The 13815-nt window shown below is 48.4% G+C and overlaps 2 protein-coding genes across 6 annotated transcripts in view; both read right to left on the minus strand.

Annotated features, from left to right (window-relative positions):
- The window catches only part of LOC135902461 (cytochrome P450 3A43-like), a 94279-nt gene extending 90960 nt beyond the window's left edge, over positions 1-3319 (minus strand). Inside the window, exon 1 of the mRNA XM_065432546.2 lies at positions 3171-3319. Within this exon, the coding sequence (XP_065288618.1) occupies positions 3171-3250 (80 nt within the window). The 5' untranslated portion in view covers positions 3251-3319. The remainder of the gene's footprint in view (positions 1-3170) is intronic.
- Positions 3320-5473: 2154 nt separating this feature from the next.
- Cbs (Cystathionine beta-synthase) overlaps positions 5474-13815 on the minus strand; it is an 80007-nt gene continuing 71665 nt past the window's right edge. For 3 of the 5 annotated variants that reach the window (XM_065432543.2, XM_065432541.1, XM_065432542.2), the window contains exons 13-14: positions 9970-10044; positions 5474-5650 (exon numbers count right to left, since the gene is read on the minus strand). In XM_065432543.2, the coding sequence (XP_065288615.1) occupies positions 5514-5650; positions 9970-10044 (212 nt within the window). In that variant the 3' untranslated portion in view covers positions 5474-5513. Of the gene's footprint in view, positions 5651-9969; positions 10056-13815 lie in introns of all 5 variants that reach the window. The other 2 variants (XM_070537804.1, XM_065432544.1) reach the window with 2 other exon arrangements.

The raw sequence follows: 13815 nt of genomic DNA on the forward strand, positions 1-13815 counted from the left end.
TGCTCCGTGTTTCATTATGACCGCATTTCTCTAGAGGTGTTGCAAGGAGCCGGGCTTGCCGCTTTATGGCCACAGATATTTGCGCGCGCCGGCGCGCACAAACCTCGGCGGCTATGCCCGCTATTGGTATAAACGCTGGAAAAGGGGTTTGTGTTTTGAGTTTCTGCGCAACCTAATTATGTTTTCTTGTATGTTTGAATTACAATGTGACGCTATCATGTCTGTACGTTGTGTGCAACTCTACTTAACGATTTTTCTGACATTTTTTACCTCGAGAAATTACATTAGTTCAGTAACTTCCTTGCGCTACCTGGAAGGCCTGCGTGGTACGAAAATATTTCTGCCGACATGGCGGTAGACGCGGGACGTCAACGACAGATTTTCTGCGACACGTGCCCCTTAACGCTGTCGCGCTAAAATGGCGGGGAAACGCAATGCAGTGCCACCGCCGACCACAGCTTCTAAACCTTCTGATGTCGCGAACTTCTCGCGCGACAGACGGCGGTGCGAACGTGTTGCGCCACGCGGTTGCGCGACAGCACGCGCCCTCAGCGGACAGCGCCCGCGAAGGCGGACGAAATAGCGAACCGAAGCTGATCGCTTTCGAATAGAACGCCTGGTGCTGCAGCTATATAGGCAGAGATCAAGTGGCGCGCGCATTGACGCCGTAGCGGCTGCCGTTCTGATATACGGGGGGATCTTTTTTAAGCTTTATGAAAAAATTTAAAAATAGCCTTTTGCAGGTACCATAGTTCTATTACTTGAGCTGGATTATTGAGAGCGCCGGACATTACTTGCACTAAAAATTGAAATACATATTCAACTAATTAAAAAAACTCACTAATAAGCTTCTTAATTATGCTGCAGCGCGTATTTACGGATTGTAGCCGGCAAGTATGCCAGACGTATTCACTTGAAATAAACTTCCAGAATGATACCAGTTGGGAGATATGCGCCTTCAAACTCGCCGTAATTGAGTATGCGATGTTGTTCCACTTTAACAAAAGGCTCCTTTATGCACTGAAGCACAAAAGTATCTGGAACGCCCATGTATTTCGTCCCACAGTTTGGAAAATAATATCTCGAAACTGGTGTAATCCTGGAAATTCATTCCGAGTGAATGTGTTTTACAATCTAAGGCTACAATTCTTAAACTACCATACGGGCTGTCAGGTAATTATTTAAGAAGTCCGCTCTTGCTAATCGGTTGAACAAGAATCTCAGTTTCTCGTACTATAGTAATATCCGCCTCTTGAAATAATCCAGCTCACCCACAAGAATTATGGTATCTGCCACAGGCGATTTATAAAAAAATCCGTAAAACGTAAATATATCACCTTGTATATACTAAATATAATATATGAAAACTTACGTTGAAGAATGTCAGGTGGCCAAAATAAATCCAAAATCCCTCCTATACGGCTTCCCAGTTTACAACGTCTGCACTGGCTTCTGCATGACGTTAAGAAAAAAATACTCTGTGGTATTCAAAACCCCGATTGCATGATTATGAGGCACGCTGTAGTGAGGGACTCCGGATTAATTTTGACAACCTTGGGTTCGTCAACGCGCCCGCAATGCGCGGTACACGAGCGTTTCTTTATTTCGCCATCATCGAAATGCGCGACCGCCACGGCTGGGATTGAACTGGCGATTTCGAGCTCGCAACACCTTAGCCACTGAGCTATATACCGCGGTGGTGCGAAGTTCGACCGCATGAACGAATTAAAATCAATCCGTGGCTCAACCTCCACTGCCAAGCCACCAGTAATAACACACGCGCAGACACACGAGGGAAGATCTACATTATTACGCGCCCATATTGAATGAATGAATGAATGAATGAATGAATGAATGAATGAATGAATGAATGAATGAATGAATGAATGAATGAATGAATGAATGAATGCTGGGGTTTTACGTGCCAAAACCACGACTTGATTATAAGGAACACCGTGGTGGGGGAATCCGGATTAATGCACGGGGTTTTTGCTTTTAGCTCCAATCTAAATGCTGCCGCTGGAGCCGGGATTTAATCCCGCCACCTGTTGCTTAGCAGCACAACACAATAGCCGCTAAGCGACCGCGGCAGGTCAGATTGCTTGACAAAAGTTGCGTACGATTTTTTTTTACGTGTTACACTATGTGCACGTAGAAGGCGACATTAGCGTTTCGCGCCGCCACCGTGAGGGACAGACGTGCGCCCGAACGCAGGGCGTGGCAGCGCATGGGGCGCGCGCGCTGTTTATTCAGGGTCACCATTTTTACAGGGAACAATGCCTATTAAAGTTTTCGCGCTTGTCGTTTGCGTTCCGCCACTAGTCAGATCGACTCCTCCCACGTTTTCAACGATGCCAGCCGGCTGTGAATGGTGGATGATAAGAGTATCATAGAACTGAATGGAAGCATTGCTGCAATATCGCGGCTTAGGCGTTATTGAGTTTGCTGTTGCTCCGATAATATGGCCCGCAAACGCAACCTTGCTTTTCCACAACGTGATGGCTAGAATACCTTGGCATGCTTCATGCCTGCATGCTGACGCGGCAGATGACAAGGTTTTCATGAGCGAAAGCTGGCAGGAAATATGCGAGAGGAAGACGCTGCAAACTATGTCGGCCGTTCGTTTCGCCTGCTCTCGCAGTCCCCGTCAAAAATTGGCTGCCTCCTACAAGCGCTGCAAATTCCGGTCTATGGGCCTCGAGCGCTGCTGTTTCGAGGCGGCCGTACATCGTCATTCCGGAGATGCGCGGAATATTTCAGTCATACCGGTCACTCCTTGCCAGTATGAGCGCAGCGGTAAGCACGGAGCCTCGCAAGGACGACGCTGAGTCGCGATAAAAGAAAAATGGCACTGCTTACTGTTGTGCGTACAGATGCCACGACAGTTATGAGGACACTGTCGTCATACTACAAAAAAAAAGAATAAAAATGTAAAGGTTTCCTTGGAGGGCAATGTCGCAAGTGGCACGGTCGCAACCATTCACATAGGTCTGCACATTAAGCGTGCTCGGACATAATTACAAACACAGCCAATGCCGGAACATGTTTGCACTATCCTTGTCAGTCCACTTTACGTGTGCATCTGACGTCAACGTTTCTGGAGGTTGAAAGAAGACTTTTTGCAAAGAGCTGGACGATCAAGAGATCCTAAATAAATTAAGTAAACTTACTTATGAAAGCAGGTTGTAGTCGATGCTCTCAATTGAGCAGTGCATCGTCCCACGCTGTCGGAGGGGTCATCCGTACTCATAAATTTTTCCGTCACACGTGACTTCCAGCGCAGAGGTCATTGCCGCGCCGCAGGCTGGTTTCGTATAAGTAATCTTCAATGTTCGTTATTTTGCGAAATCCGCAAAATAATGGCTTGCTCCCTCCGTGTTGCCATGTAATACGAGCACATGGATTCCGCAGAGACGCCACGAGTGCGAGGTTCAACGCCAGAGGCAGTGCCAGTGCTAGTTGCTGCAGAGCACTGACGCCACCTAGCGCACGAGGTCTATGGGTGAGTGACGCAGCTACTGCGGCGCTGCTGCAGCCTAATACGAAACGGCAAACTGTCGGCACGGCCACTCATCGGCTGAGGCCACAGTTGCAGTCGGTGCATTGACTACCGTATTGAAGTGACTGCTTCACGGTCGGAACTGTCCGCGTAGGCACGGCTTGCATAGCGGCACTCAGCAGCAGGTCAGCATGTCGAATTTCAGAGAAGGAACGCTTGAGAAAAAAAAATTTGGAGGACGCTTAAGCTTCGCCTTTAAGAGCGGAACGCGACAGCATTCAAAGACCCTTCACTGCTTTTCATGCTTCCCGGCAACTGCAGCTTGTGTAACCATAACTTTTACCGGGAGACGCTGGCGGCGAGCGCTCTGCACGAAGGCAAGCTTTTTGTTAGAAATGCGGCCTCTTGCGCGGGTCGATCTCCTGTTATTGTTTCGCATTCTTAATATTTCAGTCTGAGAAGAGCTAACATAAAAGATATGCACTGTCACTGTTTTTTTTTTTCATTACATTTGTTTGCGGCCGCCGTTCTCAAAATTCTGAGGAATAACTTTGTAAAGAATAGAAGAAAGGTGTGAGCAACTTTAGTGGTAGAAGAATGGTTGGTTATGCGTGGTTCGGAAATGGATTCGCAATCTGTCCACGTCCAACAATGGACGCCAACGCCGCATTTTCTGCGCCCTTAATTCTATCGCGTTAAAAGCACAAACCGCACAAGTATGCGGTGGGGCGGGCGACAAGATACTAGAGTCTACCTGTGCGGATTCCTCGCAATGGCGACCGAAAAACCAACGGGTGCCCCCCAGTCCTCTAAGAATATTTTCAGTGCGAGGCTATAGCGAGCCCATAAAAATTATCGACTTGCCATTGCGCCGCGCACAAAAACGTGCAGGTATGGAGTATGGCGAAAAGTACGTGTGCCGTCTTTAGTGTTGACCGATGTATGCAAGGGCGTTCGTCAAAATCGTCAAATTTCATTCCCTGAAGGCAATGCATACACTTTGATTCTGAGGACAGTGCCCGCCGCATACGTCAAGACGTATGTGACGGGCACTATTGTGATAAGCCAAAGTATATGCTAGTTATTCTAAGTGGCATTAACAGTTTTTAGTTGGGGTTGTATCACTGCCGCATAAACAAATCTGGGGAAATATATTTACAAATCATACTATGTCCTAACCTGACTAAAGGACGTAGCTACTATAATCCAACCGCTGATCTCTCGCCCTTTATCAAGGTAAGATAATTTTCATGTGATACACGGAAAACTACTTTACCTGAGGTATAGAAAGCCCTACGTTAAGCAGGGTTGATATTTTGAGCTTTCGTTAAACACACTCGCACGCTGCCTCAGTGCTGTCCTACATTCAAGCATTCGAGGGTTCTTAAGGACTCCTGCGCTTCTGTTTCTGCGTATAAACGATCCTCGAAGAGCGGAAGCAAGTGCCATACTTAATCAACCATCACAAACATCTTGGTAGCTATTGGTTAAGTCCCTAGCTGATTTATGTCGTAGTTGCTTGCGGCACACTTAGCTCAGAACGACGGTAATTAGAAGACCACCACTATGGTCATCAGCCGTATTCGTCATATATACCCGACCCCTTGACTAGGTGCTGGTATACTGCCCTGTTAACGCTCGCTGAATGGTTCTACTGCTTTGGTTAATTTCAGATGCAGCTAAAAATTGTTGTCGCTGCTAGTAAGGCCCCAAAGAAACCAGTAAATTTAGAGTACAGCATGAAAAGTTCTATTTTGCAAGAACTTGGTCCATTGGTTGAAGAGCAAACTTTTTTCTTACCATTCTGTGCATTCAGCCCAATCTATCACACTGGATTTTTTATATACGTATACTGGTGGAAGACAATGCATGATGTTAATTTGAATTAGAAGTGTGAATTTAAACTTAGCGAGCTGATTACGTATACAATAGAGAAAAAAATGGGTGTCGGGTGAGCGGGGACTTTACGAATGCTGAAGGCAAGAGGACGCTAACTTTATTCGAAGTGCCTGCTTTACTCCGTCATCCGGTTGTCACCGTTGATGCTGTTGTCAGGCTTCGGTTTGGATCCTTTGGTGATGAACCGCAGAAGATCTATGTTGGTAACAATGCCAATGACAACCTCCTTCGTAGTTGACGCACCTGTAGCCACTGAAACAAGGAGAAAACGCCTGATATAAGACATTGTCTTTTTCCTGCTTTTTTGCGTTGAGTAAATCTGACTTTTCTCGACGTTCGGATTACTCGAGACTGCAATGAGCCAGTTTTGAAAGGCGAACTGAGTAACGGCGCAGACAAAGCCGCAAAAAGCGTTACGCATTGCTTTCATCGCTCAGTATAACTCTTGGCACGTTAGAACAACCAAGAGCTCGTAATACACATCACGGGATTCCCTTGTGGAACACAAAATCACGGCTTCGATTGCCAGTCATGGCATTCGATCCTCCCCCCTGATGGCGGCAGTACTCAAGGAATGCTCGTGTATTGGGTGCATGTGGAAAAGAGGAATCCGGAGCTGTATACTACGGCGTCCGTCAATACCCAATGTGCAGCGTCGGGTCGTTAAACTGCATTCGACTATTTGAACAGTAAGTAGCCTACCGCCTACGCTAATTCTAAGTAATCGATTAGTAAAAGGTGCCAAGTCAATGGTCCGTCGAAAGAAGCGAAGGAAAATAATCTTATGTTCTGTTTTCTGTTAAAATCATTGATAATATATACAGTGGCGTAGCTTGGTCGTCTGGCACCCAGGGCCCATGGGTCTTCTGTCACCCACCCGGGGGGTGTAGTCAGGAAGGCGAGTATACCGAAAATTTCCGGGGAGTAGAGGGGTTCATGTTTCAGCACCAGCACAGCCGCCTAAAGACCCTACACAGAAGGGGTTTACGGAAAGAAAGGAGAGCGAGGGAAGAAGTTACTACCAGTGTGAATACGTGCGATTGTCCATAAATTCACGCCTATAATCTGTCACTGAGGCCAGTCAGTTTAATGAAACGTAGCAGCGCCTGCGTCGCTTTGTAAGCCTGCGACGCGTGGGGCCATGGTCCGAGAATCTTAGTCTCTGAAAATGTTTTGCTATCTAGTCTGTTTAACCCCCTCCGAGGAACGTCGCGTTCGATCTCATAGAGAACAAAAACGCAACACGTGCGCGATCGTCTTCAAATTTGAACGAGCCACAAATCGGTGTGTCGGTCATTCCAGTAAGGAATGAGTAGGCTTTCGTAAAAGCCTCCCCTAACCAGGTGCGGCACAGTAAAGTTGCATCACGGCAGGAGAAGTTTAATGTAATCTGCAGCTTCAATGTAGGAACCAGCCGGTGGAGAAGGCAGTTGGAGGAAATCTGGGTTTTCCACAAAGTTTCAGTCTCGGTTTGAGCAAGTAAACGACTCTTCGCAGCGTCTGTCCTTGATAAGGGTATAGGAAGTTTCCGGGTTTCTTTATGGACTGACTGGGTGGCATCATCCGCAAGGTAATTTCCGATGATGCCGAAGTGCCCCGGAAGTCATTGGAAGATGATGTCATGTCCGTTTATGAGGGCTTTATGGAGAAACTCTCTGGTCTCAGACACCAGTTGTTCATGGGTCTTGCGTCGTAACACTGACTGCAGACTCTGAAGGACTGCCTTGGAGTTACAAAAAAGGAACCAACTTTCGAGGTTTTACGTGTGCGGTGTAATTAACAGCAGCACGTAGAGCGGCAAGTTTCGTTGCCACAGAGGTCGTTATACGGGACACCTTGAACGTAATTATGACTTGTAAGGCCGGGAAGATAACAGCGCCTGTGGAGCTGGTGGCTGAGACAAATCCACCGGCGTAAATGAGCGTTCTTTGTTCGTATGCCTCGTTCAGTAATGACAGTGTGAACTGACGTAGAGCCACTGTTGTACTACGGGTCTTATTCGTAGTTCCCGGAATCGTGACGCGTACTTGTGGCTGTCGTAGGCACCAGAGGGGTAACACTGGCCTTGCTGCTGATGTACAGCCCGACGGAAGGTAGCCTTGATGTGTAGCAACAAGTTTGGAAAATGTGGCTTGAGGTCCTTGTGCGGGCAAAGCAGCAACATAACAAGTGGGTACGCGACACAGATGCCGAATATGTGCTCTAAGGTTGTCAATCGTTATATATGGTGGAACCAAGTAGTCTCTAGCAATCATGATTGCTAAGCGAGTCGAGGCGCATCGTAGTAGTCCAAGACATGTTCGTAGAGCCTGGCCTTACAAACTACGAGGGTACCAATGTTTGTTTTGCATGTGCTCGCCAAAACCGGCCAGCTGTACCGTAAGCAGACCAGAAACAGTGCTCGGTACAGCTGCATCATGGACAGTACAGACGTGCCCCAGGTTTTTCCGCATAGGAACTTCATCGCATATGTACAATCGAAATTAGTCTCGCCTTCAGGTAGATGCAGTGGGGGCTCCATAAAAGGCCTCTGTCAATAATCACACCTAGGAAGTGGTGAGACTTCTGGTATGTGATAGTCTGGCCATTGAGAGAAACAGGGTACGGTGCCATGGGTTTGCGCGTAAACGCGATTAACGCGCATTTTTCGATAGACACACTAAAGCCTTGTTTGTGTAGATACGATCAGGTTAGGGTGGCCAGTGCCCGCTAAATTCTTGCGCGCACTTGAAGACGAGTCACCGCAGAAGGCCAAAGACAAACATCATTAGCGTACATTGACAGGTGAATTGTCTTGGGTAATATTTCAACAAGGCCATCCATAGTTAGGTTAAAGAGAATAGCGCTCAATACCCTGTCCTGTACGGCGCCCCCGTGACAACAACAACAATATGACAAAGAGGCTGTTTAGCTATGACTAGGAGACAGTGTTTTTATTCAACACCGTGAAACTGATACAAAATTAATACGAATGATACAAAACTGATAAATGGAATACTGTTTACATACTCATGACACACAAACAATGGTGTGACATGAGCGCACCGCACAAACGCACCGCACATGAAACGTTCCGCTAAGGCGAGCAGTTTAGCAAAAACTTGGCAAATTAAAATTTTCAGCCTGCACTTTCGTACAATTATTACGTAGGATGTTGATAAAGCTGCAGCCGACAATTCTGCGGCACTACACATCTGATACATGAGCTCGTGCTGACCGGAGACCGGAGACCGGAGACCGGAGCATCGACATGAGACCGGAGCATCGGACTGGTTACCGCCAGTCAAGCCAGCGGTGTCATATCTGAAGATATATGACACCGGAGCTACGCCACTGAGTATATAGCTAGCTGCGCCTCATAACACAAAGCGGACGGGAGGAAATACACGTGTGATACGCGTGACACGTGTTTCGTATTGAAATGACAGCTATATGAGTTGGCTTTCGTCGTTAGCAACGAAGGTGCTCAAAGTTCAGAAAGTTATTGGTTCGAGAACGTGACCCGCGAAACGTTCCAAAGGGACGAGAAATATCAAGTATACAAGCTACTTTAGCTAAATATTGATTCGATTGTTAAAGTAATCTCACTAGTCAGAAGGTTTCGTGCAAAGGTACACGTTCTGGCAATTACTGCACACCGCATCGATCATTTTCATTTACAGGCAACGGGGCCTTTTGGCGCTCATTCAGTGGCGATGGCGGCCTGCGGCTGAGCACAAAAAAGCGCATTCGATTTGATGATCGCATTCCAACGGAGATTCAAAGCAAAATCGCAGAGTTACAGGGCTTTAGTTGCAAGTTACAGAACATCAAATGAGGAAACATAATCCGAAGTCCCCAGCTACGGTACTTCTCATAGCCTATGTGCTTTTCTTGCACGTCATCCAGAACGTTCATCCATGTATGCCGTGGGAAGCCAGCGTCGTAAGAAAGCAATTTTAGTGCTGCCATCGAAGTGTGCAGCCGACACTCCATGTGGTTCCACATAGCAAAGCTTTATTGATGGCCTGTAGCGCCCCAATGCAGCACACGGATTAGAAAAGACGCCGTTATGGAGGGCCCTGAATTAATTTTTCTGCGCCCAGAGCTTGGTAACGTTCTCGCAAAGCTCATATAAGCTCGGGCGTTTTTTGCGCGCTGACTGCATCGGAATGCGGCCGCCGTGGCCTGCAGGAGTCGAACACGTGACCTCGCGCTCAGCTGTTGAACGCTATAGTCACCGCGGCGGGTGGCTGTGTGTCTTGCTTGGCAGGCATAGTAAAAAAAGCTATCAACCACTATTATAAGATTACTTTAAGCAAACCCTTTCCCCCACCCTTTGCTGCCGTTCGAAGATACAGATTCTATACGAGGATTGAAACGCTATTATTTGCAACGGCGGCGTTCCGCTGTGACTGAGTTAAATTAGCAGTTTTTTTTCTGTAATCTCGAATTCTTCTGAGAAACTAGTAGTTCACCGCTCACAAGAACTGCGGCCCCACGCTATCAAAAAAAAAGCGCCTGTTTCGATAAATAGCTTAGAGACGATATAGTAATAAGGGTTACGCCATGGTCTCTCGTTCGTCACTCACTTGGCCGTGGCAACCACGGAGGAGTAAAACGGCGCTGAGACGACAACCGTGCAGAATCGCTGGTTCTCTGGCTTTCTGAAATCGCGCTCAAAAGGAAAATGCCGTCGTGGTCATTGCGAGTAATGAAAGGAGATAACATTTACACGCGTTGGAATGCTTCAGCGGAATTTCGAAGTAAACGTACATTGCCAGAATATCGGTGGGAGACATCGCTTACGGGGCGATTGCCTTCAAAGGTGTCGAGGTACCATGTGCTCGACTACTTCCTTAAGTATTCTGCCCCCCCCCCTCCCCACGTGCGTATATTTATCTTCTCCAAACACAACGCAGAACCTGCTATATGGGGCACAACACCCGAGCAACATTTCTTCCCTCTCTGAGGTGTATGTAGTTCATCAAATTGTCAGAGCCATTGTAATACTCAAGATGTTCCTGTGGATGTGCAAAAGCAGGAGCTATAGTTGCACGACATCATGCAAGTATAGTGGTTTCGTTCAGCGGTCTCCACTATGCACGAAACACACGGAACATGAGGGCTAAATGTCGCATGTCCCGCCACTCATTTCTGAGACAAGAAATTAAATACGCGTATTGCTGCGGTGAGGGCACCACGACAAAGTTTTACAATAAATGTGCAAGCACACTTTTTTCTTCTCATCATAAATAGCATGAAAGCGTCGGAGCTCAGAACCGTGGTGTCCTGCCCTGCTGAGGTCCCAATATTTCAGTATGGATATCGGCTAAACATGCAGTGACAGTATTCGTAGTCACGGGGTTGTAATTGCGCGCATTGTATTATAAAAGATCGCTTCATAAGCACCCGTCATGCCATTAAATATTGTTACGGTGAAGTGAAGGAAGACGTTGAATTGGACTAGAGAAAGACGAAGTCTGGCGGTTGCCTGAACGCCATATCCATCATTTGTAAATATAAGTTATTTTACACTCGTGGGCCTGCTTTCTTCCCGCAACATTTTGGTGGAGGTGCGGGGTATCGATCCCCGTACCCCGATCCCCGTAATATTTTATCTGAAGGGAACTGCGAAGCAATGGTATGACACACATGAAGCTGACCTAACGAGCTGGGATGTTTGCAAAGAAAAAATGCGAGACCTGTTCGGCAGACCTGTCGGTCGTCAGCTGGCAGCTAAAAAAGAACTTGCGTGCCGCGCTCAGACGTCCACAGAATCCTATGTCGTGTACATACAGGATGTGCTGGCCCTCTGTCGCAAGGCTGATGACAACATGACCGAGGCAGACAAGATTGGCCATATATTGAAAGGTATTGCAGACGATGCCTTCAATCTCTTGATGTGTAAGGATTGTGCCACTGTGGATGCAATTATTAAGGAGTGCCGGCGCTTCGAACAAGCGAAGGGCCGCCGCGTCACTCAAACTTTCGACCGGTTGCCCAATACCGCCGCGACATCTTCTTGCGAAGACCCGCCGCGGTTCGTTCAGCCCGCAGGACCGGAAGAAATAACGCGCATCGTTCGCCGTGAGCTTGAGGCCATGGCCCCGGCTCCCGTTCGTTCAGACTGTCGGGAAAGCGTACCCGCTATCTCCCTTATACAAGCGGTCGTTCGGGAGGAAATAGCAAGTTTGGGCATTCCATCTCTCTGCTCAGTCCGCCATACCAACACCTACCAAATTTCTCCGACCGCTCGCTCCCGGACGCAAAGCTTTCCACCACTCCGTCGCAACCCAGCTGAATGGCGCACAGCGGATGATAAACCCATCTGTTTTAATTGTTCCGGTATTGGACACATCGCCCGTCATTGCCGCAACCACTGGTCGTCGCCTCCTCGGTGGTCGTCTCCGAGTCACTACAGCCAAGTACCCGACAATCGCACTTTCTCGCCCTATACGCCGACTAGGAACATCAACGCCGACAGTGCTCCACCAAGATCCAGCCGATCCCCGTCTCCGCAAGGTCGTAGGTCCCGTTCGCCTCTCGTTCACCGCTCTTCGTCCCCTTCTGCAACCGGTCGCTTCGCTTCGGGAAACTAGGCGGTGCAGCTCCCGGAGGTGAAGCTGCAACTCCGACCCGGCCCACAAATCCTCTATTGACCCTGCCTACATGTGGAAACCTGCTGGACATTGAAGTCGATGGCGTTCCTGTTAGATCTCTCGTTGATACAGGAGCGCAGCTTTCAGTTATGAGCGCTGCTCTCCGCCGCCGGCTCAAAAAGGTTCTGACCCCCGCCGTACCGTGCACCGTGCGAGTCGCCGATGGGAGTACGTCACCTGTCCTTGGAATGTGCACAGCACGTGTGACCATTGGGGGCCATTATACCGTTGTTCTATTTATCGTCCTTGAACACTGCCCACACGACCTAATTCTCGGCCTCGACTTCCTTTCGAAACACTCTGCCCAAATTGACTGCTCCGCAGGTGTTGTACAGTTGGACCTGCCGCTTCCTGCCGACGCAACCACTTGTGCTCCACACCGCTTATGTGCTGCTGAATTTGCAAGGCTGTCTCCACAGGCTGCTACAAATGTCCTGCTGACGCCCTGTCCTCCCGTACCTGATGGCGAGTACGTCCTGTCGCCGCTTACTGACGTGGTTTTGTCGCGTAATATTGCCCTACCGAGCACCTTAATTCGGATCCGCGAAAACTGCGCTCGCGTGCCCATCCTCAATTTTGGGTTCTCGTCACATGTTTTGCCACACGGTATCGCCATAGCGCATATCACTCCTTTGGAAGAATTTCAGATTTCTTTTTTGACCTCTGAATCCTTCCTCAGTACGAACGGACCTTTGTCATCCACTCCTTCGTACTCGACGCCTGCGGACGATGTTTCTAAGATGATCGCCCCCGACCTTCCTTCCGAGCAAACAACAGCTCTTCGTCATCTCCTGTCATCTTATCGGGACATCTTTGATTTGGACGACCGTCCACTTGGCCAGACATCTGTTGTCACGCATCGCATCAACACCGGTGACGCCAGCCCCATTCATAGGCGGCCATATCGTGTCTCGGCAACAGAAAGGGCCATCATACAGAAAGAAGTAGACAGGATGATGGACAAGGACATCATTGAACCCTCCAGTAGCCCGTGGGCATCACCGGTTGTCTTAGTAAAGAAAAAAGATAACTCGTGGCGCTTCTGCGTTGACTACCGTCACCTCAACCGGATAACAAAGAAGGATGTTTATCCCTTGCCTCGCATTGATGACGCTCTTGACTGCCTTCACGGATCCCAATACTTTTCATCAATTGACCTCCGCTCCGGCTATTGGCAGATTAGCGTCGATGAGATGGACCGCGAGAAAACCGCCTTTGTCACACCGGACGGTCTGTACCAATTTAAAGTCATGCCCTTTGGATTATGCAATGCGCCAGCTACGTTCGAGCGCATGATGGACTCTCTCTTGCGCGGCTTGAAGTGGTCTACATGCCTGTGTTACCTCGACGATGTGATTGTGTTTTCGCCGAACTTTGAGAGCCACCTGCGGCGCCTCACAACCATACTCTCCGTGTTTCGCAGGGCTGGCCTTCAGCTAAACTCCTCCAAGTGCCATTTCGGTCGCCGTGAAATTAACATGCTTGGTCATCTCGTCAACGCCGCCGGAATCCAACCTGATCCACAGAAAGTTCACGCCGTGCGAAATTTTCCTGTACCTTGTTCAACGAACGATGTCCGTAGTTTTCTGGGCTTATGCTCTTATTTTCGGCGATTTGTGAAAAATTTTGCGGACATCGCTCACCCTCTCACTGACCTTCTTAAGAAAGACGCCTCTTTCTCTTGGGGACCGCTACAGGAGAAAGCCTTCTCTACCCTGATTGAGCGGCTTACCACTTCCCCCATTCTCTCCCACTTTGACCCTTCTGCGCCCACTG

Source organism: Dermacentor albipictus, chromosome 4, assembly GCF_038994185.2.
Source record: "Dermacentor albipictus isolate Rhodes 1998 colony chromosome 4, USDA_Dalb.pri_finalv2, whole genome shotgun sequence".
In the NCBI taxonomy this organism is placed as follows: domain Eukaryota; kingdom Metazoa; phylum Arthropoda; class Arachnida; order Ixodida; family Ixodidae; genus Dermacentor; species Dermacentor albipictus.